Consider the following 26,143-nt stretch of genomic DNA (forward strand, 5'->3'; position numbering starts at 1 on the left):
CAGGCAATCTAAAGTCCAAGTCTCCAGGCAATATGTCTGACTATTGTAATAAAATGAATAAGCAAGTAGTTCAGATCCAGTTTTCACAGTCTTCTCCATAGCAGCCTTATTCCCTAGATGAAGGGAGCCTTACTGTAGTAATGGTGTACTGAATAAAGACACTGAATAAACATTTCCAGATACTTTGTCTTAACAACACACGCTTGTTAATACATATGAACATTGAAAGAAGAGAATCATTTAGGTTACAGAAAAATATGTCTGTTTAAGTATTTCAGTATCCTTGCAAAATGATTCTGAGAGACTGTACAATGGTGACAAGAAGATGAAAAACTTTGGGTGCCTAACCTTTTGTATCACTTGGTCCTACACTGATATATGTGGGTGTGTAATTATAATTATTTGGAATAGTATTTAATGCTTTTTTTGATTATGAAAATGATAGAAAATCCTTCATTTAAGAATTCTGGATGACTCTTGTTTGCATAAAGTATATATTAATTATTTAACTATTTTGCTTGTTAATGTGGACTATCATTACAATACTTTCAGTTCCTCCTACATTCCCAGCTATGAAAAGAATACTGATAGCCAAGGCCCAAACATAAAACACCCTTTATCAACTCAGTAATGGAACAAAGCATTGTCCTTCCTTGAACAGCATTCCTGTACATCCTACTCCCTCTGCCTGCTTTCAGCCATGGTGTGCGTGTCTGTGTCTGATTGTGAGTTTGTATCCACACTGAAATATTGTCCTTGAGTGTGTATTCCCTTCATGGTCTTTGCACACACAAGTAGCACGGACACCAAGTAGCACCTGTTCTGACAGTATCTTTGATGATATGGAGGTCTGTTATCCACTGTCTAAGAATGAAAACATCTCCTGGGAATTCAACTGGAAAAATCCTTCTGTTGAAAAGATAGATTTGGCAGCAAAATTCTGAATGTGTTTCACAACACGGGCACGATGGATATGTGATATCTTGCTCCTTTGAGGAAACAACACAGTGCTTAATGATGCCCATGGGGCAAACAATTCCATCCTACCTAATTACAGGTAATGGTAGTACACTGCTTTTCTGAGGGTAAACATGAGTCTTGTAAGTCACACAGTGGTGGAATAAGGAAATCTGTGAATCAGGGTTGCAGGTCTGCAATGCATTTCACAGGGATGCAGCCAGGGAGGTTGATAGAACTCCATGCAGAGCTGGACCTCCACCTCTTCAAAAATTACAGCCTGAGTCTTCGAGGGAGGGATTTATCTACCTAGTTTTACCTGTTTAAAGTAATAGATATTTTGACCCAACTAAATCAGGAAAATATCTTTGGTTCTTCATAGAAGGAAAAACTGTTATTGTTGCCAATCTTAAACTGGCCTGAACTGAAAGTAATTTGGGATAGAAACTCTCCATTTGCTGCTGGGAGAGCCTAAACTGAGTTTTCAGGAAACTACTGCAGAGTGAGAGCAACTCCCTCTGAAGTGAACTTAGATCAAAACTGGTGGAAGCAGGATACCTTAGATCTTTTGGAAATCTTATCTAATATCTACGACCATCTCAGATGTTTAACCATCTTTGAAAACTGAGCTCTGAGCTCCTGCACTTTCCTTTTTTATTTGTTTCTTTAAAATGACTTTTTATGAGTGGGATTAAGTCAGTGGTTGAGAGAGGATGAAGATTTATAACAGCTATGAAAAAGTTATAGGCCATAGTGTTTCTGAGGTGGGCAAAGGCTACATTTGAGGCTTCTACTTTTGTGCATAAATTCATTCAAAAAGTCACAAATGAGTGTGTCAGTTTATAAGTCACAAGCCTGTGAGGTCAAGTAACCTCTGATTAAATCCCACTTACTGCCAAGCATGATCTTGAAGGTGCAGATAAAAAAATTTGAGAGCCTTTTTAAAATTTCTTGAAAAATTTTTGGGCCAATATCTGCAGATTTTCCTTGCACAGGGCAGGTCCTTAGTGCAAGCAACTGGATTTTATGAGCCACTTTCTTTCATGGAATCACAGAATCATAGAACTGGCTGGGTTGGAAGGGACCTCTGAGATCATCGAGTCCAACCCTTGATCCACTCCTGCTGCAGTTACCAGACCATGGCACTGAGTGCCACATCCAGTCTCTTTTTAAATATCTCCAGGGATGGAGAATCCACTACTTCCCTGGGCAGCCCATTCCAATGCCTGATCACCCTCTCCATAAAGAAATTCTTTCTAATATCCAACCTAAACCTCCCCTGGCACAACTTAAGACCGTGCCCTCTTGTCTTGCTGAGAGTTGCCTGGGAAAAGAAACCAATTCCCCCTGGCTACACCCTCCTTTCAGGGAGTTGTAGAGAGCGATAAGGTCTCCCATAGAAAAAGAGAGCCAACCTGGCAGCATAATGGCCAACAGCCTTAGTTTTAAAAGAGGATGTCAGCTAAATTGAAAAATACCACTATGTGTAATCTATCTGTTTCAAGTAAGTGTAGGACCAGAGCATAGGTGACATTTGAGCCTGAAATTACAGCGAGGCAAAGCCTCTGGTGTGCTCTGCCATCATCCACCCTGGGCAACTGCAGTGGCATCTGAGAGGAAGGAGGAGGTGGTATGGTTGGTGACAAAACACCTGCCTTTACTTAAGAACCAAAACAATGTGAAACATGAATATGAGGGAAAAAAATGTGCAGTAAAACACATCCTGGGCATCTTGGTCCTAAGTGGATCATTTGTTTATCCCACCAGCCAAACCTGGCTCTGCAGCAAAGCAAGCCAAAGAATGTCTCCTTTATTGTTTCCATGATGCTTACTCATCTACAAGCCATTCCTCTTTTAGATTATTCTATTTTTAATGCATAATTTCCATCTGTTCTTTGATCTTATACCACATAAGACATTTAGCTAATAACACCATCCATCAAATACCAACTTTCCTTTAGAGTTCAAACACAATTGACACAGGACCCCGTCCATCTGCTGGCCAGTGCCTCTGAACAGATCCAGCTTGTGAATGGCCAGCTATGTCACCTATTTTTTAATTAACTGGCTAAATTCTGTGCTTCCCAGAATGCTGCAGGGTGAATAGGGGGCACTCCAAAGGGAAATAAAATGTGCTTCTCCATGGAAGTGGAGAAGAGGGTTTGGTGCATCCAGAGCTGTGATGTACTTGTTTGCAAGTGCATTTTCTGGTGGATAGGGTCTGCCTTCAACCCCTCAGGGAATTAATTTTTGCATAAGAGATGAAATTTTTATATAAAGACTAGAAGGATAACCATTTTCAAACGGGGCATTCTACAGAAGAAGGTGGGTAAAGTACAAAAATAATATTTTTTGAAAGCTTAAATGGACCAGCTTCTGTGAGCAAACTTTGGAGTTTATTTGAAAGAAACTTCAGAATTTCAGGCAAGTTATATGAAGCATTGGAATTGAAGATTTGCAGACAAGTATTTATACAGAAAATTATTGTCTGCTTATACATCTGGAGAGCAAGAGAATGTCAGATGATTTAGGTGACCAATTATAGTGAAACATCACAGCATGAATTAAGGATATCTGTGATCAGTCACATTCAAAGAAAAAAAAATCCAAGAAAAACCTGTCCAAAAAAAGAGAAATTAGTATGTAATCTAGAGAAAAGGTAGGTTTTCTATAGATGTTTTCCATGTGTACACACATATCAGGTTTTTAAAATTCAGATTTTTTTACTTTCATATTCTTCACTTAGATCTTTTACTTTGCTTCTCGGTGGTTTGCTTTGTTTTACAGATGATGCATTTGTTGAGGAAGGAATTTGATTCAGAATATCTATCTGACTGGCTTACATATGCCATAGTACACATATCTCCAGATCAGAAATAATAACAACAACAACAACAAAGTGCCTACATTTCCTTCTGTTCCCTAGCTGCCAACAATAAGTCCCTGCAAAGAGGACCTTGGCTGATGGTGTTTTGTGATTTCTCAGATAACAAGAGCTTCACATTTCTGCGGAATTCCCATTTGCCAGTGAGCTGCTGCTGTGCTGCTCTGATTGATGGATGACTGCAATGGCACTTTTCCATTTGACATTCCCTCTCTCTCTCTCTTTTCTCTCTCCCTCTGCCACTCCTTTTCTCCCTTATACAACAGCCCCAACTTTTACGTGTTGCAAATATAAAAGGCAAGCCATGTGACAGAGGGACAGAAGAACAAAAGCATTCGGAAGTAACTTCTTTTTAGCTCTCTGAGGAGTTTGGAGGGGAGGAAAGAGCAGTGCATTTTCCAAAGGTAAGCACAAATCTCAATTCCCCCGAATTTTGAGTATTAGATGGGCTTAAACTGAGCACTTCATCTCTTTATCTGACAAGCACACATTCTGCTTGTACCTTTTTTTTTTTAATTAAAATGTGTTGATGTGGAATTGACACAGGTCTAGTACCTGTGTCTCCTCCTAATCCTTGCATCTTTAACTGTATCTCTCACCTGAAGGATGCCCGTATGCAGCCCAATAGGTAGTCCAGTGTACTTCTGAGTAACCTGGTTAAATATCTACTCTTGTGAGCATGCCAGGCTCACGTCAGCAGCTCTGCACTGGTTCTAGATGTAGGAGTCTGGAGTGAATGGGTGTGCTGGACTCTGTCCCGAATTCACATAGAGAGCACCGGTACCACCCTCTTTGTCCCATTACAATAGGGCTGTGTGAACACAGGCAAGCCTGCTTTTTTAAAGCTGGACTGTTTACTTTTATCACTATTTATGCATGCTGTTCTCTTGCCAGTCATCTGCCGGAGTGCTTAGAATAATTTGCAACAACAGGCAATATTTATTTCTAGCTTCGTGTGTCATGCTCCACGGGAGCACTCTTAATTTGCACATTATTATTTATCCCAACTTCTGGGAAGCTTTACCACGGAGTGGACAGCAGCGGTTGTGGATTAAGGCAGATTGAATACACTCCCTCGATTGGCTGAAACCTCGGAGGAAAGCCACGGTGTTTGCCTTCGCCCTGCCGCCGAGGGGTATATATTTAGGAGGCAGCCGACCCCGCCAGCTCCACACGGAACGCGGCTGTGCGGCCGGGAGCTGAAACGGGAGGATGCTGCAGGACCCCGGACCGCCTGCTGAAGGGGAGAGGGAGGGAGGCTCGGCTCCTTTTGCTGGCAGATCGTCTCGCTGTGTGTCAGAGGCAGGAGCGTAACTCTTCTCTGTGCCGCTGGGTTTGACAAAAGGAGAGTTTCACTGCCTTGAGCCCCGCCGTGAAGCAGCAGCGCAGCGCAACTGCGAGGCGCGGGAACGGATACTGACCTGGGAGAGCCTGGCTGAGGAAGAAAGCTCCCTGCTAGGATTCAGGTGAGTGAATTAATCTTATAGCAGGCCAAATCGACGGGCCCAGCAGCAAAAAAACCAAAAACCAACCAACCAAACAAACAAACGAACAAACAAAAAAACCCCAAAACCAGAGAAACAAAGCTGACTCATCGGAAGAGCAATCTCAGTCCTACCTTAGCTGACTGCTGCAGTGTCAGTAAAGCAGACTCACACACAGTGTCTGTGGAGAGGTGATTTTCTTGTAGCAAATCTCAATATGCAAGGTGATGTGTGTGGACTGACTCCTGTGGGACTGATTTTTTCACAACATCCCTCATATCCATTTACATTTCTCCCATAGCCTCCCCATGACACATCTTTATCTGTTTCTCTCTGGGACAGATGGCATGAGACTGAACTTGTTATGCTTCCTGCAGCTCTTTAAAGATAAAAGTAATGTCTATGCTAAATGTAACTAAGAGCTTCTAAAACTTTGTAACTGTTCTTGTGGCTGAGAGGTGAGAATCCTCTATATTGGAAAAGGACAGGTAAATGATTGTTTAAAACTGGCAGTGAGGACAAATTCACTTCAAACTAGTTCCCTTTTGCATAGCTATTTTCTAATAGAAGCAACCCAGTAGCCTGGTTGGGTCAATAAATCTAGATATAATAATCACAGTTCTGTTTTTTTGTCCCTCCCAAGAAGAACATCTACTCTTTATGACTCTTTCTTTCTTTCTTTTTCTTTTTAATTACTAGTGATGCTTACTTTTGCTTGAGTTGTGGGACCTTACTCATATCTGTGAGCAGTTATACACATGAGAGAACTATTTGATGAGTAATAATTTACCAGTTTGAAACTGTGTTTCCCAGAATGACTATTAGATGCATTGACATGTTCTTGCTGGAATAATATGATGTTCAATACTGGTATTATAAGCAGATGCTTTAAGATTTCCCACTTTAAAAGAAAATGTATAAGCAGTAGATGTTTCAAACTTGCAAAATAATGATCATTCTTCCTTGCTGAGCAGGGTACTTGTTATGGACAGTCTTCTGCACAATCTGCAGCAGCAATACCCCAGGGTAGCTACCTATGCATGGCTGATCTCCGCAGAAGCCATCTGTCCCACCCCCCCCCACTGGAAAAATCCCTCACATACCACTGAAGCTTGTGAAAGCACCTGTATGTTCTTCCTTGCTTCAGTTGCCAGGATTGCAATCTCTTTTTCCCAGGTGTGAGGGAAGTGAGCCACCCCCCTGGGGACTGACATCAATGCCTTTGATGACTCATTTGACTGGGTGTCCTTCTGGATTGGGCTTCATTCCCTATTTATCCTGGCACCAACTCTGTCCCCTTCCTGGCTTGTCTCCTCTCAGATGCATTAGGATGTGTTCAAGGTTGTTCTTGGACCTTGAAGTGAGTTGACTCTCTAGGGTGCAAATCTTGCATGAAGCCACTGAGACATTTGGTTTTGCAACAAGCCTGGTAGATTATTTGTTCAACTGATAGTAGAAGAAATAGTAGAAGAAAAAACCTTACCTTACTGCCATTGAAATTATAAACATTAGATAGCTGTATTACAAATACTACTTTGGCTCTAATTTCCTGCTGAGTGTGAGGACTTGTCTCTCTGAGTTTTAGAAAAGTTTTACTGCATGAGTCCATGCCACAGTCCCATGTTATTTGAGTAATCCACTTCTTGAGTGTGGCTAAAGGTGGCCACATCAAAGAGAGACATAGAGATTTTGTGGCAGGCAGCTACAGGAGGTAGCTTGCTGTGGCAAAGAATTTTTGCCTAACCCCATCAACTGAACTCTTAGAGTCCTGGGAGTTTATAAACCTTCCAAAAACTTTTTAAAAATAAAAGCCTTGCGACCATAACTCTCCCATACATAACAAGGCCTTTCGCTGAGCCCAGCTAAACTTTTGCCCCTGGTGATATCTTATTCTATCAGATCATTGTTGGTTGTGTAAACATATGTTTCTTTTCATCAGTGTTAAAGGTGCAGCCTCTCAGCACCCCTGGTCTTCTCCACAACCAGGTATTTTGGGATGGGGCAAGTAGCCATGCCCAGATCACCTTTTTTTCTGCTCTCTTGCTTCCTGCTCAGCAGCCCTTGTGCTGAAACTCAGCTTAATGGCAAGAGAAAGGTCCAGGTGGTGTCAGATTAGCTTGGGTGCCTGACTTTCCCTGGCTGAAAACACCCCACTTTGCCCCTACTCTGTGCATGCATACAAAGAGATGCTTCGGTGTCCTCTGACTATGATCAGCTGTTATTTCCTTTTTATATGTGTCAGTGTGGAACATATTAAAATTTCTCAGTGGTATGGTAGGAATCCCTCTGATGCCCCACCTCTAACTTAGCAGAACAATAAAAGCAAGGTTGTAGTAAGCCTTTGAGCAGCTGGCCGTCTATATATTCCTTCTTTTTTCACATAATCTAATTCAGACTATTATCCGGGTAGCAATGGCACTGTCGCTTCCAGACACCATCAGTCCTTGTCCTGTTTGCTGGAATTTTGTTGTGTGGCATGGAGATCCTTTCTACTACAGACGAATGTGGCCTTTCTTCTGATGTCAGTCTATCAGGCTGCTGGTGCCATGGAGACACCGCTCCTAGGAATTCCACTGCATCACTATTTTTCAGCTTCCCTTTGTTATTTCTCTGTTTTCATCAATCATTGTTACAGCTTACGCTTGTCACATTTCTGTGCTTGTTATTATTGAGCTGCAAACTCTGTCAGCCCAGCAGTGGGAAGGCAGCACAGGTTATGTTGCCCTTTAAGACATGTGAGTTGAGGATCTGAGTTAATGCCCCAGCCCTAGTTTGGCAAAGGTTAAGCATACCATGGCAGTGACAATAGCATGACTGTCATAGCAGCACAGCTCACAGAGAGTGGGACCTCAGCAAATGCTCTTCCCCTTGTTATAAGTCATAAAATTGTTATCGTGAGCCAAATATTTAGGTTCCCTTATTATCATGGGCTGAGGTAAATCTCTGAATTTTGCCTGTATATAAACAAAGAGAGAATTTTTTTCCCCTAGTGTCAAAAATAAAAAAACCAAAGCATCCCCTTCAGTCATGTGCTATCTCCACTATGCATAGCATTCTCTGCTGGTCCTGGTGGCAGGGATATCTTCACTCTAGCATTAAAGAATAAGAAAAGTATTCCTATGGCTGCATCTACTGATAACTACAGTCTTTTGAGTTTCCTCTAGGAAATACATCAAATCAACCTTTAATCATCGGGCATGCAATACAGTAAAAGACAGAGAACAGAAACCACCCACCTGCTTCTAACACACTCCAACAGGTAGAGGGGACATGCCTGAATGCCCCAGACCTCTTGGCAACTTGTCATTTGGCCAAGAGTCATTTTTCCTCATGTTGGGTCATGAGACTAAAGTAGATTAAAGTATAGGTAATTACTGAAGCAAATCCTATAGCTAAAGTTTGTCTGGGAATATTTGCACTTAAGCCAGCAGCCAGCCTTGATGGTTTGCCTCCTGGGAGGGATGGGCAACCTTACTTAGGCAGCTCAGCTTTGAGCCTGCTTTTTTACTGGAGTGTGATCCCATTCAGCAATCTCTGGATAAGCAAGTGGAAGACAATAGTCCTCTCAATTCCTGTCCCAGACTCAAGACCAAAACTACTCTGAAACACAGTTGAGATGCAAGAAAAAAGAAAAAAAATCCAAGGCTGGCATCACCTCGCCATTAAATGGCTCTACTAGCTCATTAGAGAACGATCCCATACATGCCCTTAATCAATCTATTTAAAGTTTCCTGGAAGCAAGAAAAGGAAAGAATAAAAATACAAGTGCTCTTTTGTCCACCAGCAGTTATTCTCTGCGTGTATATTAAAAACCTTTTCTCCATGGTGGCCAGTGCCTGTCTGCTGGCGAGTTGCCAGCTTGCAGTACCCACTAGAGTTTGTTATTTCAACCGCCTGTCAGGAAAGTACTGTTAGGTCCCCCTCTTGTAGCTACCTGAAGGACTGGGAATATTCCTGGAAACTTCAAAAGGAGAGGGAAGCTCGGGCAGGTCAAGTGCTATTCAGCTTAATTTGTTCCACCTCATGCCCCAGGTCACCGCTGCATGAATGCTTATGGGGGCCTTACATGAGCCACACTATAGAAACTTGGGGAACCAGTCCCTGACGTCCTCATCCCATGCATGCTCGTGGTCCCAGAGGTGTTTGCAGCATGGCATTCTTCCATTTACTTGCTGCAATTACTAAGTTGTTTTGTATGCTTTGATTGCCACAGTGTTTCTATTGTTTCAGTCTGCTTACAGTCACAGGGGTTCACCTTTTGAAATATTAAGAGACATAGCAAAGCCTCACAGCAGAAAATGATGTGCAGGAGTTTCGACTACCATCAGCATGTTTGATATTTCAGGCTACTCAGGGGTAATGTACAGCTTCTCCTTTTGGTATCTGTGCTGGCTGGAAGGCAGGAGGATAGCCCAACCAGAAGATAGGACCAGAAGATATGCTTCCATCTGGTGAACACCCAGATGAAGAGGCTTAAGTCCCTTCTTTTGAGCCTGTTGTCTTTTCCACTGCCTTTTTTCTTCCCTTCCCCTCTTGTCTACCAGCTGCCTCCAGCTCTGGCCAGGAGAGATGTTATTCATGTAGCCTCCTGGCAGGTACGTGCTGCCCTGTGACTTGCTGTGTAAGGGGTGGATGGAACTCCCAGATGATGGGTGAGAATGTTCCCCTTGGTCTCAAAGGGGACAAGCTTCAGCACAGCTGGTTGTCACCAGGGCAGACACTCATTTAGCACCACTGAGACCTCAGGGAAGATTTTCATTTATTTAAACCTGTAAGGATCTCACTCAAAACTTTTTGTGTTTTTTTATTTTTTTTTCCCCCTCCTTTCTTGGGAGGCAAAGAAGCCAGTTCACATGGTACATGGAGATATTTCACAAAAAACTTGAGCTCCCTGTGCTCATCTGATGCTTCCTGGCTGCCGCATGGCTGCTTGGTGACTTTGTCAGGTGTTGGGAGAGGTGGCTGCAGGGTGGAGTGAGGATTTTGAAAGCATATATAGGAGGCCAGTTACTTCACTGCTGGAACAGAAATGGCAACTATAAAATAGCTGGATGAGAATATGATTGTACACATTTACAGAACTAAAACATACACAGGAGCTGATAAACCTCCTGAGTCAATGAAACAGAAAACAGGATCAGACACAGTATCTTGGGTTCTCTCATAAGCTCTTCTTTTTAATTGCTTGGTTGGTCATTTGTATAATTTTGTCCCCCAGGACACAGTGCTTCCCAAGCTGTTCCCAGACAGGGTGAGGGTTGTTTCATGGGGTGGAAGCCATCTGTGTGGTCTGGAGGTTGAAGGAGATCTGGGATCAAACCACACCAGCCATGTCACTGCAGGACTGGAGAACCACTCCAAGGAAGTTTAATGTCCCAGTGGAGATGTGGCCTGGGAGCAAGACTGTGGACATGCAGAACAGCACATGGTTTGGGGAGAGGGATAATCCTTCACAAGGGTAGTCCTGGAAACAGGGCAGCCCAGTTGCTGCTGTCATCTGTGATCTGTGGTCTATTGTGGGGAAGCTCTGTAAACAGGGAAGCCCCAGCCAAAGACCCAGCTGAGGCCTTGGCAATGTTTTGCAGAAGCCGAAAAAGTGGTTCCCCGAGTTCCCTGAAAGCATAAATGTGTTATTTAGAAATCACAGTCATGTGTTGCCAGGGGCCATGCAAGTACAGTGGATTGGCAGGAGCAGAGGGGACATCACAGTGTCACCCCATGCCCAGGGCTGGGGGACTGGGGATCATATCCAGCACAGATTGCTCTGAACCCGGGTACAACCTGATGGTGCTGTTTGTCCAAAACAGTTGTTTCCATTCCAGCCCAGATCTTGGAGAGCAAAACGCCCACATCTTCATCTTTCTGGCCTAAAATTTTCCAGGTTGGCTAAAGTTCTTGAGAAATCCAGTTTGGTCTCATCGAGATCCTTGTGGCTTTTTTGTCAGAGCATCACTGTGAACTGCACACACACACACACACAGATGTGTGTCTACACATGTATGATCAGTGACACTTTTTTAGGGCTGGAGTTTGGAGAAACTGAGTGGTCTTGTAACTCCTCTGTTTACATAACAAACCGAGAATGAGGGAACCATATGGTAGAATCCAAGTAATTGTGTTTACTAAATATGCTCAGCATGCAAGGCCAGGCTTAGTTATATATACACACTGCTGCTCCTTCGGGATTTTGGCAGCCTCTGAAACATAAAAGACATTGAGTGACTTGAATTATACCCTCATCATCAAGCAGGAGTCTCAAACATGGACAACGAAGGCCAAGCCGAACATACGTGCATGCCTAATTCAGGGGTCTCAGGAGCAGGGAGCAGCTCAGTAGAAGTACACTATAAATGAGCTTTTCCATTGCTCCCTTCCTACCTTCCAGGGTACAAGCAGTGCAGATCCAATAGACCTTTGGAGAATTGCTCAGCTCTTTATTTTTTCCAAGATACATCGCAAAAAGGGAATTTCTGTTTATGTTCTCACAAAGTGACTGGCTAAATAATTCCAGATGATGGAATTTTATTCTGTCCTTAAAGCAAAACAAAATCTTAACCTTCACCATTCTCTAAGTGATATTAAGACCAGGATAAGAAACTGTTATTTCAGCATTCAAAAAGCAGTTAATAACAACATAAAGTTGGAAAGATAACCCTAACTCTGCCTCTATGTCCATGTGCAATACGGTCTGGAATTGTATGTTCCTATGGTCTTTCTTTGGGATGTCTTCTATTTTTCTCTGCAGTTTTTAGGTAGCAGCTGTAGCAGTGCTAAGTAACAGCTGTAACAGCTTCTAGTATGTTATGTCTCTATGAATTCCTGAAAAATAGTTTTATAGAGAGGGTGCTGTAAGACTATTATTAACAACATGCAATGCCCCTATCAGTAAATTCTGAAAAAATGGGGAGTAGTGATTTTCATCAACTGTTAGGTCAAATACTTTTGTAGCCAATTTTCAGCCTGAGAATATGAAGTCATCTTTGCATTCCTTTCCTTACTGGACAGTGTGAAGAGAGAGCATTTAATCTTCCTTTTCATTAGCATGGCAGATGGGGTGATTACCATAAATTTTCCACATGAAAAGAAACTGAGGAAAAAACAGCCTAAAAAGAATAAGAATTCTATGTGAAACTGTTGATTTTTGTAAAGAAGTGCATTTTTAAAATGAAACAAAATGTCATCTTGAGTACAGCTATAGTGATTAATGATTACAGGTGTACTTGCTTCCGGTTTTATACAGCTACTTATGTTACCTATGATATCATGTACTGTCTAGGTTTTTATGATTTCAGACAACATTTCAAAAGGAATACAACTTAAAAAAAAAACCAAACACTAATTTAAAGTGAAATGCCATTGCACAATATCAGCTAGAAATGGCAAATGTCTCAAGAACATACTTGACAACAGTGATGCACCTGAGTGAAAATATTTAGACTTTTTTTATACAATAAAAAATCTACATACTAACCTCTATGTGTTTAAATGTCACTGTGAGATTTATATATACACATACATATATATGGCATATGTACTGGAAAAATATATGTGTATTCTTCATATATATATGCTAGGAGATTCTCAGGTGTGCAAATTGCCACTCCTTCTTCCAATACCTACACCCTTGTTTCGTTCAGTGTACACATTTGTTCAGCTGTACACATTTTTTTTCACAGAAGATGGGTCACATTTACATCTGCAGTCTCTCTTTTTAATAAAAAGTATGGGATAACAGTGCTTTTTTCTTCCCTGGAAGTTTTGTTAACAGAGCTCACTTCATTTATTTGCCAGGGAAGTTTTAGGGGAATTTTAAAAGACTGTGAAATTGCTTATAGTTTTAGAATTTTTACTTCTTATCCTGAAGAAGGTACAAATGTCTTCCTTTTCTCAATTTTTCCCCTGCTTCTTCCCAGCTTTCTCAGCGTGTTTTCATTGAGGCCGACTTCATGTCATCCAATTATTTCCTGAAGAAAACTAGGGAGATAAGCCTTTGAAAACTGAGCCAGGATTCTGGATTTCTCTCACTGTATTAAATCATACTGATCAAAACTGTAGAAAGATATAGAAACACAAAATTAACAGTGGGACAGAGAGAGTGGGAAATGGGGTTCCCTGGATGTAATAGCACATGAGATGAGGCTGTCCAATATCAAGTAAATTTATTTGGACAGAGAGGGAATTACTGGGTGTGTAATAGTGATTAACTATGTTGGAGAGATCCCTTGCCAAACAGCGTGTTTTGGTCAGCCTCTTTATAAAGAAGAGTAGGAATGTAGGTAAAAGGTTAAATAAAAAAAACCCCAAAGTTCATCACTCCTCCTGTTAGCAAATCCTTGGGCATCATCTACATGAACCACAGTAGTACAGTTCACTTTTGGGAAGGAGTCCATCCCAGCTCCCATGACTGAGAGATTTCTCTCTTACCCTGAATAATGTTTGGAGGGATATTTACTGGCATGAATGAGACTGTGCATAAATGAATCTGAGATCCAAAGTGTTTAGTGTTGCCTAAGCTCCTTACACTGCAAAGAAACAGTACTTTTTAAATGCCATATCCACTGAAAAACATTTGCATGAGGAAAAGACAGCAGGCCATAGGTCAGACTCTGGCAAATATATTTTGCCCATTAAATTCAAAGTGAGAGAATTTTTTCTGTTTCTTCTTAGGCACATGAACAGTAGTTTGAAATCCAAAAAAAGGCTTTTCAAAATGTCACACACACAAAGCATCCCTAATTACATTTCTTCCCAGCTTCAGCCTTTGTATGTCTCTTCAGTCCAACAAGTCCCAACTCCCAGCTTGGGTGAACTCTGGAAGTGTTTCTCACTGTTATGTACTCCTCTTACAAAAGCATCTGAGCAAGCTATAGAGCAACACACAAATCATTAAACGCTCTGGTGGGGAGGCCTTGTAATTTCAGCCTGTTTGAGAGATGAGTATCGGTTGGTTTAGAGTATTGCCAGCAAACCACAAAACAATTATAAAAGAGGCTTGTATAAGGCAATAAAGGCACACATCCTCTCATTAAATAGGCAAGAGGCTCTGGAGGAGCATTTCTACATGGCCAGAGAACCGCTTTATCAAAACTTTCTCCAGAAAGTCCTCACGTTTTTAACTCTACTTCCAACTATTCTTAGCCTCATAGGTCTATATATTGTTAGGTAATTCACAGCTCTTTCAAGCTATAGCTCTTTGTAGCACAATCAAAATGAAATCACTTATGTGGGGCTAAAGGCTTCATGAGAAGAATCGAGGGTCTGTGCTGAAGCAGCTGAGGGAGATACCCCCCATTCCCTGCAGGCACAGAGCTACAGGGAACATTTTGGGAGCTGTGCTGCACCTGTTTTCTGGGGATCTCTTGATCTCCAACACAGGGCAGAAATCCAGATGCTTGAGTGGCAATCTGCGTGACTGCATAAGTGTATATATATTTTTTTTTTCCTAACTGATAGCTGGGATGTACTTGAACATTATGGAATATAATGTATTTTTCAGGTGCTGCTCTTTATTTATGGGAAGGAGACTGAAACTCAGCAGGGGCAGCCTGATGAATAAGTAGGTAAAGCATGCCCACCATTGTGTATGTGAATTTGGTACCTGGGAGGGCAGGGCAGCCACAGACCTAGGTGTAGGTCCCCCATGCAGTGCACATCCATACACAGTGAATTTCTCAGGGGAACCCACTGCCCATGTCTGGTCTCAAAGCTTGGAATCCCCCTTCCCTGTGTTTTGTCCTTGCATGCAGCCCCTAGAGCCAGGGGTCAGCTGCCTCTATCCTTTCCATGTGCTACCAAGAGAAATTCCCACCAATAATGTAGGAATCGGCCTAGCTTTCCCTAGTGAGCTTGTTTTTTTGGTACTTTGAGTGGATACAGAGTCCTCTCAATTCGCAGAAATCTCTGATGTGTTACTAAACACATCAGGAACTCATTAGAGAGGAACTCATTAGGGCCATCACCAAGTAAGGAAGATTGGCATTGTAGCACTTGTGATGATAAAACTGAGACAGAGCAATGCTTGAAGCAAGAAGGCCTTGACATCTCCTTCCTAATGCCATATACTCTACCCACTGTGGGAATTATGCTCACTCAGAGCTTGTATTTTGGCTATCAAAAATCCTGTGTGCCTTAATATTATTTATGCCTGTTTTTCTCCAGAGCTCTTTTTGATCAGGATTGTGATTTATGTTGTTTTTATTCCAGCTACGCAGGAGATTCTTTGATGGATTACAATCTCAGCAAACTCTAACTGGAGAAGAAAAATGACAGCTAAGAGACTTAAACCAGACTCTTCACCATCCTGGAAAGGAACTGACTGCCAGGTTTTGGAGTTTTTTTAATACTCTACCTCCCTCTGCTGTTATCAGAGAGAAGCTCCTCGACAATGGGAAGTCATGTACTTGCAGCTTCGATTTCCATGCTCTCGCTCCTGGCCATGATGGGAGACACGGAGGGTAAAGCAGACAGTTCCTTCATCATCGACTCTGATCCCAGCCGCTGTATGAGGCATCACTATGTCGACTCCATCAGCCACCCCTTGTACAAGTGCAGCTCAAAGGTAAGGGTTTGCCTCACACCTCTTTGCAGCAGGCTGCTACATCAGCAGAGTTGTTAATTGAGCGACTCTGATGGATTTTCTCTGCACAGATTCCTTGCTACCAAAACCCAGCTGCTGTGACAGACAGATGTAGAGGCATCTGAGGGTGTACATCAGAACAGGGCCTGGAAAGAAAGGCTCCTAACTACCTTTTCAAAAGGAAAACCATAGCATGATGGAAATGGTAACATGCAGTAAATTACAAGATTCAAAGGGTGATGTTGGGGTCTTTGCCATCAGTGGCAAAGCAATGGGCTAGTTTGGAAGTTTAGATAATCCCAATCAATCCTTCCCTCAAACCAGTCTTTAAAACAAAGCATGTAAACTTATAAGTTTCAAGGTGAGGCATTGGAGAGAACAAATCAAGCTGTAAAATGGTAATGAAAAAAATAATGCAAAAACCATTGTTAATTCTTTTCCCCTGTTTAGTTTCAGTGCCTCTTTATCGTACAGAATGAAAATTAGGTGTTTACTGTAGGCCTTAGGAGCAGAAAGCAATAAAAGACTACCTTTCATTTGAGATTTTTAAGCCTGAAAAATTTGTGTCAAAATGTCTTAGCAGCTGGCCCATGTAGCCCACAGTAATTTATTTCATTGTGTGGAGAGAAAGAATGGGGAGAAACAATGGGAAAATCCCTGCTGGTCCACTGTCTTAATTTCTGCCATCTGAGTTAACCCAGAGCTTAACCAGATGTACAGTCTCTGCTTGGACCATCCCTCTGTCCTGTGGAAAGTTGCTTTGCCTTATGCACCCAAATCCCTGGATTAACAGGAGGGAACAACTGACAACACCAATGCCTTTGCCAAACCTGTGTTGAGTAAGAGAGTGATGGGAGACGTGGGAAAACAGAGGCTTTTGCCCCACTGTTCTTGAATTCAAGCAGTAAAAGCAGGCACGATTTGTGACTTTTGTTCTGCTTTTAGCCTAGCCTTGACCTTCTTGCCATCTGGGAAACATCCATCCTTAACATACAGGACTGTAGAGATGCGTCTGTTAATGAAAAACTGATTTTATTGCAGTCAACACCAGTGAGAGGCAAAAGTGAAAAGTATGGGTGGTTTTTATGTCCTGGCAGAGGGGTGCTGTCATCCTTCCCATCCCATGGCAATTCAGATCAGCTGTTACAGGTGAGAAGCTAGAGTTACCATGATGGTTTGGTCCAGGGGTGGTGATGCTCTACCCAGCTGCCCCTTGCTTTTGGCTCCCTGTGCTGCCAGAGAGCAGTGGTAGCTGCAGTATGTAACACAGGCAAGATGGTAGGTGGCCCCCAGAGGCACTTTGGTCTGCAGGTTTGGGTAGGTTCCCTCTGTGCACCTCTACATATAGAATAGAAATGAGTAACAAGTGGTGACTTCACTGGATTGATGAAAAATGCAGAGTACAGGTAGCCAGGGGACATTACCTCAGAAAAAGATAATAAACACAACACAGGTACCAGCCCAGATCCTGAGGCAATTTAGTGCTGAAGGATGATGGATGGGGCTTCTCCGACCCAGAAACAAAGGGTCCTGGTCTCTCCCCTCCTGTGGGCCATCATCCACCCATCCTCATTCCCCACCTGCAGCAGATTCCCAGAGCATGGCTTTGCCTCTCACCAACACCATCTCTCCAGTGGATACCACCATGATCAACACCTCCTGCCCCCAAGGCAAATGGACACTCATCATTAGATTGCTGCCATGGCACCTCCAGACCCAAAACTCCACAAGCTCCCACATGCCCTGCAGCCAGCCCATGCTTTTCCTCCCTGCTCAGGACATTGCTTTCTGCTCAATGGAAGGAAACCCAACAATTTACTAGCATGCCTAATGACACAAAAGAGCAATTAGGCCTTTAGGAGTGGGACTGATTGAAATAGGAACAGGGAAGGCACATAATGAAAACCATATCGTTTCAAAACTGAGCTTTGAGAAAAAAAAATTGTTGACATAAACTCTGACTGCAGAAATGTCCATGATTTTTTTAAATCAAGCCTTAAATGGAATTTTTGTTTGACAATATTATCACATCTCTCGGATTCGCAAATTCCACAACAGTTTCATGAAGGGTTTTTTAACAATACTGCAAGTTGTGTGGTCTTCTTTTGAAGAAGCAGAAAATGAGAACAGTTTCCATACAAAGCCAAATAATTTTGGTATTTTCTAAAAAACCTTACTCTGTTAAATCAAACTCTTTTCTTAGAGCCTTAGGGATCTGAAGTGTCTTGCTAGACATATGGCTTCTGTTCTGGATCTAGCCTATAAACATAGACCAATATTAGACTTGCTAATGAAAATTAGATGTAATGTCTGTTCCTATATATATATATTGTGATAAAATATAAACAAGTCAAAAAAAGGACAGCTCTGTGGGGAGTAGCTGTGGGAATTGTGGTACCTCCGGCTTCCACCAAGTTTCCATTGTGAAGCTTGGACGGACAATTGATGTCAAGCAGAGACTTTGCCCTTTTTTGGCCTGATATATTGGTTCCACTCAGCCGTCCTTTTTCATTCCATATGTTTTCCCTTTTAGTTCAGCATAGAATTACAGAAGTTAAAAATGGCTTCAGAAATTGCAAGACATATTACGTTTGCTGTCCGTCTTGGTTAAAAAGGATTATGTCCACTGTGCTTCTCTGTGGAGGCTGCCAATTATACCCACATGGGAAGTAGTCTTGCTACATTTGGAAATATCCACTCAGTATAATTTAATCATTAAAATCCCTCTTGCTTGTGACCTCAGGCAGATGTTGAAAAGAGGTTTCCAAAGCCTTCAGAAATCTAATTCATCATAGTAATAGTATGCATGAAAGAGATACAAAGGAGGGTTGGAAGAAGGTTCTTTGTCCCTGAAAACCATCGTTTTCCTTTGATTTCAAGAAAAAGTTTGTGTCATCTCATGAGATATTGACTTTTCTGACCATAATGGATTCTGCCTGACCTCTGTGACAGAGACCCACTGGTCTTCCACGTGCTGGATTGGCTCATTGCTGCGATCAGAGCCTCCTAAATTACAGTGCTGGCTGTCACCAGTGCTTCCTCCAGATGTACCAGAGGAGTACTCACCACTGATACCTTTGCACTGAAGAATCCAGCACAGAGAGACAGGGACCAAATGAAGAAAGATTTAGCAAATGCTTGAAGATACTTGCTCATGAGTTAGTTCAGGAGATTTTCAGCACTGTCTGCTTGAAGCCAAGCAATGGATACTGTGTTAAAGTCTGCTCTCACGCACCTCAGCTGCTTTGATTTTGTGCCTCTGGTTGTTACAGAAGAGGACTACAAACACTCTTAGTATCAAACCAGTTCAGAGCCTCCAAATTTCCACAACATGGCTCACATGATCAGAGTCAAGTACTACCTCAGATTCAGGGTGCTGTCTTCTGTGACCATCCAAATACCTGTCACACTGCTGGCCTTAAGTAAGAAAACTTGTTTTTCCCTAGCTGCTCATACACGCAAGAACCTCATTGTCCCCACGCTGCAGTGCGCCACGTTTCCGGAGCCAGCATTGCAAGGTGACACGCAGAGGCTCACGTGTGTGGGGAACAAGGGGAGCCAAGAGGCATGCATATCAGACTATAAAATACCCACACACTCTTACTATATATACACCCACTCTATTACTGTGCTATGCCATCCTATCAGTGCTAATCATTCAGGAGATAATCTGTTGTGCTATAGTATACGATGCAACAAGCAGCTGCTGAGATTGATGAAATGGCAAAGCAAAGCTTTTAATGTACATGCTATTCCAGCTCATTTGCACACCTGCCAAAATCCACTGGTGGTGTTCTGGAGGAGATTATATTTTGCTGAGGACTTCAGGTTAGTGCAGAAGTTTAGAACGTTATCAAAAAGTTAAACCTGATTTTTTTTGTTTCATCCTGCAAGCTTGATTTGATACCCATGATGCAGATCAAGTTGTAAAAATGTACTCTGTATAGCAAAACCAGAGCTTTAAACCAACAGTTCGTACTATTGTACATTGTATGAATGCTGACCATACTCTTGGGAAAAACTAGCCAGAAAAATCTAAGATTAAAGTCAGGATCTCCACAGAACAGAACATGTTTTCAAAAGCAAAGCTTGCTAAGCAATTATAAATGCCAGTGCATACTGAAGAAATATTGACTGTTTCTGCTTTAGCAGAAGAAAGCTTGTTGTTCCTAAGTAATGTACTGAGACATGGATATTGGCACATCAAGTAATTCTGCAATACAATAACACTGCTGAAAGTCTTCTGTAGTCCTTAACCCTGTTCCTCATGATTTTTACCTGCAGATATAGGAACAGATGTGTGCCATATAGAGTCATTAGTGTAACAGTACCAGAAGTGATTAATCTTCCCAGCTCCAGAAGCACCAACCATTAGAAGTCATCTCCACCATACAGCACAGTGTGCTGTCACATTTGGCCTGAAATCACAGAGTCATAGAAATATTAGTTGGAAGGGATTCTGGAGATTCTCTGAAACTCTCAAAAAGCAAATTGTGGCCATTGCATGTCTCCAGCTACCACTCCTGATGTGTGCTTCATTCCATTGTCTTTACAACTCCCCTTCAAGCAGCTGGCATGTGTATTCTTGTATTGCTCCTCACCATCTTCTTCACCAAATGCTTGGGAACAGCCTATGACAGAGAATGTACACAATCTCATGAACTGGTCAAAATGAGAGATCTAACAACAAATGTCAAGATGGTTGGAAGGAAACTTTTAAAAAAGTCCCAACCTGCTGTCTTTCCTTCACAGTACAGGTGGGAGCAGATACCCATGTAATTCTTCTACAGCCTGCCTGCCTCTAACTATGAGAAGTCTTACTTATGAGAGGACAGAAGTAAATCTTTAAAACACTGCAATAATTTTCCCTTTTCCTATTTTTGTATATACTAAAGACACTAATAATAAGAAGCTTGACACAGGTGGCATGTCTAGAGCCAAGGTGTGGCTAAACAGAACACTGAAATCTCATTCCCACTATTTTAATACTAAGAGTTGAAGTGAGTATGTGTATGACTAGGAAGCACCACAGGAGGAGAACCATACCTTTATTTATACTACAAATCAAGAAGAATGGCAAATCTATTGGAGAACCACAAAATCCATCTCTCAATTAAACTGAAGAACAACATGGTTGCAACCCCAGATTATCAGATCATGAAGAAATCTTTCCTGTGATTTGTCTGTGTAACTGGCAGTGTGCTTGTCAATATATTTTGGTCTGTTTAGCTTAGAAAAAAAAAAAGGAGGCTGAGGGGGTATCTCATCAATGGGTGATGGTCACAAACTGGCACACAGGAGATTTAAACTGAATATCAGAAAATATTTCTTTACTCTGAGAGTAGCAGAGTACTGAAACAAACTGGCCAGGGAGGCAGTGGAATATCCATCCCTGGAGAGATTCCAAAACTGCCTGGATATGTTCCTTTGTAATCTGCTCTAGGTGATCCTGCTCTAGCAGTGGGGTTGGGCTAGATGATCTCCAGTGGTCTCTTCCAATCTCTACCATTCTGTGATTCTGTGATATTAATACATATCCAAGCAAACCATTTAGCATGTGAGTACTCTTAGAAAAGTAATTTTAAGCACTGTGCAAAAAATGTTCTTTATGTATAATCAGTGCCTTTCCCATGGACACAGGCAGTGCTGGTATTTCCTACCTGATACAAAGAATATTCTCTCTCATCTTTCTTTATGATTCAGACTGAAGAGATGCTTATGAGACTTGGAGATTTGCAGCCAATACATCATGTGTAGTGAAAGAAGATCAGAAGTGTTTAATGTTGTAAAATATTTGCTGTCACATTTGAAGTTATCCTTTCAGATTGTCTGAAAAAAACCATGACATGCAGAATTGTTAAAATATAATTTTCTTCCCTGGTTATCCTACGATAGTCTATCCTATGATAGACTTGTGACTGGTTTACTGCCTAATTTCTCACTTCTGTAACTTTTTGACTTTATTGGGATGCTAAAATAAGCTGATTTTAAAGTTTGTGTTGCTTAATGATAATTAGATGTTCTGGACTTTAATCGTATTTAATTCCCCATGAAGGTATACGGATTGAAACTTGTCCAACACCTATCCACCATCAAAGTGATAACAGCTGTTTCTAGCTACATAGTTTCTTGAGCTTCAGAAGATCCATTCTGTATTTTCTACAGATCTTAGTAGACTCCATCTCTTCTCAAGAGGGAGTTGTTGGAAAGGGAAGTACAAAACCCCCCAGGGGCTTCCCTTGTTTAGTACCTCCTGTTGTGACAGTTACCTTGCTTTGGCTGAGAAGAAGAGCCATGAAGCCTGTACTACTTTTGGAAAATCTTGGTGAACACTCACATTTGGCAAAAAGTCCATACTTGCTTACATTTTCACTGCCTTATTTTGTGCAGTGTATTTCATACAGAGACAGCTGTTGAAATAATACATAAATGCACATGTATTCAAGGTGATCTTAGTAAAAGAAGCTAGAAACTTATTTCTTCAAAAGCAATGAAATGAGCATCTCTTTTACACTTCTACTTTATACACTTACGTATCTAAGCATTTGAGATAGCCACTGGCCCCAAGGACTAGTATACACTAGTATACTAGTATATATGATCACTAGTATACACACTAAACATGTTGGAAAATATACAACCGAAGTATCAAACTGGATGATATTTTCAGGGCTTAGCTACCACAGACCTGGGGCCAGCAAGTCACAGTTGCAGTCACTGTGCCTGGAAAGCAGGGCTGGCTGTGCCCCGGGCTCAGTGCTCAGAAAAGCAGAGCCTGGAGTCCTCACCGGTGCCAGTAACTGGGACCTCAGGACGAGATTCCCTTCACCTCCTCAGCATTCCCAGACACATCTCGGGGGTCAATGCACCCGAGGGACACAGGGAGGACACACGTTTCCTAACCTGTCTCTCTTCCTTCGCAGATGGTGCTGCTGGCTCGCTGCGAAGGGCGCTGCAGCCAGACGTCGCGCTCCGAGCCCATGGTTTCCTTCAGCACGGTTCTGAAGCAGCCTTTCCGCTCCACTTGCCACTGCTGCCGGCCCCAGACCTCCAAGCTGAAGGCCATGAGGCTGCGATGCTCGGGGGGAATGCGGCTCACTGCCACCTACCGCTACATCCTCTCCTGCCACTGTGAGGAGTGTAACTCCTAGGGACGGACCTGGCACAGCAGTGGGGGGATGGGATGAGATGGGATGGGATGGGATGGGATGGGATGCTGCTGCTGCTGCTGCTGCTGCTGCTGCTGCTGCTGCTGCTGCTGCTGCTGCTGCTGCTGCTGCTGCTGCTGCTGGGGAAGGCTCCCGAGAAGGAACCGCAGGTGAGGGCGAGGCTCCCAGTGTATGATTGCAGCCAGGACAGGCTGGATTTGATCTTGGAGCTGAAGTGTAAAATACCCCGAGGCTCTGGATGGTGGCAGTACCAAAGTGTGGCCTGTGACAAAGGCGAAAGCATGAAGACTTATTTTTAAGAAGCCTTTCTTTTTTTCTGAAAGGATTTTTTTTTGCCAGTTTCTTCTTTTTCGGGCTCACCTCTGACTACAAAGAGGTGCTTTTACCTTAGTCCAAGGGCAGCAGAGGAAAAGAAAGGAAGGTCTGCTGGATGCCAGCGTTGTGATTGAAGAGTTGGTGTTCAGACAGAGGATGGACATTAGTTCCACATCTGACCTCTTAACCTATCCATTTATTCTCAGTCTCCTAGTTATACTTGTCTTCAAAACAAACTGTGTTGTTGGCAAGGGCTATCTATTACTGATCGAGCATGCCAAGTGCTGGATAACTTTAACTGTGGTTTAGCAGAGACTACAAATAAATCATTGAAAAGTGAACTGGATATGAAATGTAGAGCTGGGACTACACAGCCCTAGCCAGCTGAAGTGATTATTTGCACTGTGCAGCATCACAGGTCAATGGCTGAGCAGCTCCTGAGAAGTGAAAGGTCATGTGGCTCATTATTCTTGTCTAAAAGCCTGGAAATGTGACACATCATGTTTGTCAGAGAAGCCATTATTCAAACACTAAAAACTAATCAAAGATTAAAATAAAACATACTAAATGGAGTCTTTTCTTGACTTGGGTAGACTTGTTGGTGTACAGAGCCAGAGCAACCAGAATAATGACCAAACCTGGGACTTATTTTCCTCTCTGGCCCTGAGTACCATTTTGCCTTTAAGACAGGCTGTCCAGGACACAGAGCAATCACAATGATAAGCCCATAGGAAGCGTAAGGCAGGCCCTTAATCCTAGCTGTAAGACACTGGACCACAAAAGCTCTGTTGCAATTTATTTAATAATCTGCTACCTGGCGTCCTGGTTGATTCACTATCGAGCTTGATGGTGAAATGGCACAACTCTTGGATGGGCCATGCTCCCATGAGTTCTTGGTGTGCACACAAGGATGCAGGAGACTGCTTGGATTAATATGAACCCAGTAAGTGAAGCTTTCCCACAGCAGGGCCACAAAGCAGGAAGAGGGAAGAGCTGCGGAGTCATGCAGAGCACAGCCAGAATTTCTCTGTGAGAAGTAAGCAAGGCCATGAACTGCCTTCCCCTGCAGGAGCTTTGCAAAAAGAAATGCCCCAAGGAGTTGAATGAATTGCAGTGATGAATAGGGTGAAAAGATCCTAAGTTTCAAAATGGTATTTGTAGAGAAATGCTGTCCCTCCTCCATTATCTTGAGATTTTTAGGAAGGTTCACTCATAGTCTCTTGTGACTGCAAGTAAGCAACATAATGTATTACAGTTCTTACCTCCTTAAATGGCAATATATCCACCCCATCAGCACTATGCCTGTGATGTTCACAGAAATCTGGGCAAGACATTTTTTGATAGAAGACATGGAGGTGTCAGGAGCAATTTTTTCTGTGTGAAGATTCAGAATTGATGCAGTTTCTACTTATGTGCATAGTCCCACAGATATTCTCTGGGGCAGGCTGGAGCAGCTCCCCTTACATAGCAATGTCTAATGGGACCCCATGGTATGGAGGGCAAGTATGGAGGGCAATGCCCTCTGTGCATCACCATCCAGTCTGCCCTGTGCAGCAGCTTGGGGACACACAGTGACACTGCAGGGGATCTCCAAGCTCTGCCAGGGAGAGCAGTTTTCCTGTGGTCTACACAGAACTTACTGTGACTGCTCCAGCAAAGCCAGATTTGTTTGCCACTGCCTCCTCATGGTGAGTATGCATGGGATGTGGCCTTGCAAGCCAAATCCTGGAGCTGGATGGCTGTCAGTCAGAGGGGAAAAACCACAGAGGATAAGTGCAGAGGTTTGTGGTACATAGGAAGGACTGTCTCTGTCTTCTGGAGATGACCTGGAGATGGTCAGTTTTCAACAGAAAAGAGCTGTGGGCAAACAAATGGGTGAATCAAAGTATTAGAAGCTGATGGACTCAGACTAAAATGGGAAGGATGAGCCCTGGTGAGCTCATTAGACACCAATTATTGTTTCAGCACTATCAGTCATTATTTTCACATCTGGTTCATGCTCTGAACATCACAGGGTGAGCAACGTGAGCATGAGCTGGGCATTATCACCAGACTACTTTATTTGAAAGATCATATGCACGTCCCTTTCCCAAACTCGTTCAACCCCCAGCATCTAAAAATCCCACTATCCAAAAAAGCACTACCCTCTACTGTTAATTATATATAGAAAATTCCAGTCCTTTTCCAAAACATCAGCAATATATTTGATAACCAAAGAACTCCACTGCCAAGTATGTGTGACCTCTATGTGTGTATAGAGACTGCTGCACACCAGCAATATTATGCAGTTATCTAAGGAATGGGGAATGTTTTAAGGGTAACTGTTATATCCCGTGTCATACCCCCATGCCCAGGTTGGGCTGCCATTGGCTTTGTCTGCTGGTAAAAAATGGGATTCTGTGACACAAAATTTGGGTAACAGATTGTGGTGTTCCTGCACAGCTGAAGGATGTGGCAGGGCAGTGAAAACCCCAGTCACCATCCTCTAGTGAGAAGAGAGGAGAGGCTTGAGTAGAGACTCATGGCTGAGTCAATTTAGGAAAAAAAGAGTATTTATAGTGAGAGGAGAGCTTGGCTGATATTTATTCCCACATCTCATCACTATCACAATGCCAGAGCTATAATTGCTCACATCGGTCTCACAAAAGATATTCTTTTGTTTCAACAAAAGCTTTTTTTTCCCCTTTCACAGCCTACATTCCTTCCACTGTTTTTTGGTTCTTCTAATGAAATCATCGCCTTGTGACCACAGAGGCTG

General features: G+C 42.5%; 1 protein-coding gene across 4 annotated transcripts; it reads left to right on the forward strand.

Moving 5' to 3' along the window:
• The first annotated feature begins 4,967 nt into the window (after nucleotides 1-4,967).
• On the forward strand, nucleotides 4,968-23,955 carry NDP (norrin cystine knot growth factor NDP). Of its 4 annotated transcripts, none has more exons than XM_030458836.1 (4): nucleotides 4,968-5,307; nucleotides 14,822-14,885; nucleotides 15,529-15,883; nucleotides 22,825-23,139. In XM_030458836.1, exons 3-4 carry the CDS (start codon nucleotides 15,710-15,712, stop codon nucleotides 23,050-23,052), a joined length of 402 nt encoding a protein of 133 aa, XP_030314696.1. In that variant the 5' UTR covers nucleotides 4,968-5,307; nucleotides 14,822-14,885; nucleotides 15,529-15,709; the 3' UTR covers nucleotides 23,053-23,139. The 4 variants fall into 4 exon arrangements, with proteins under 4 accessions (XP_030314696.1, XP_030314678.1, XP_030314686.1 ...); XM_030458818.1 differs by having other exon boundaries at nucleotides 14,822-14,881; XM_030458826.1 differs by lacking the exon at nucleotides 14,822-14,885 and having other exon boundaries at nucleotides 22,825-23,955.
• The last annotated feature ends 2,188 nt before the right edge of the window (nucleotides 23,956-26,143 follow it).

The sequence above is a fragment of the Calypte anna genome, chromosome 1, assembly GCF_003957555.1.
Source record: "Calypte anna isolate BGI_N300 chromosome 1, bCalAnn1_v1.p, whole genome shotgun sequence".
Taxonomy (NCBI): Eukaryota; Metazoa; Chordata; class Aves; order Apodiformes; family Trochilidae; genus Calypte; species Calypte anna.

What these genes read in the sequence shown, in the direction of transcription:
- NDP (XM_030458826.1), top strand. Translation starts at nt 15,710, where the DNA reads ATGGGAAGTCATGTACTTGCAGCTTCGATTTCCATGCTCTCGCTCCTG. An exon ending in TGTACAAGTGCAGCTCAAAG is followed by an intron (nt 15,884 to 22,824) that starts GTAAGGGTTTGC and finishes CTTCCTTCGCAG; the next exon opens with ATGGTGCTGCTGGCTCGCTG.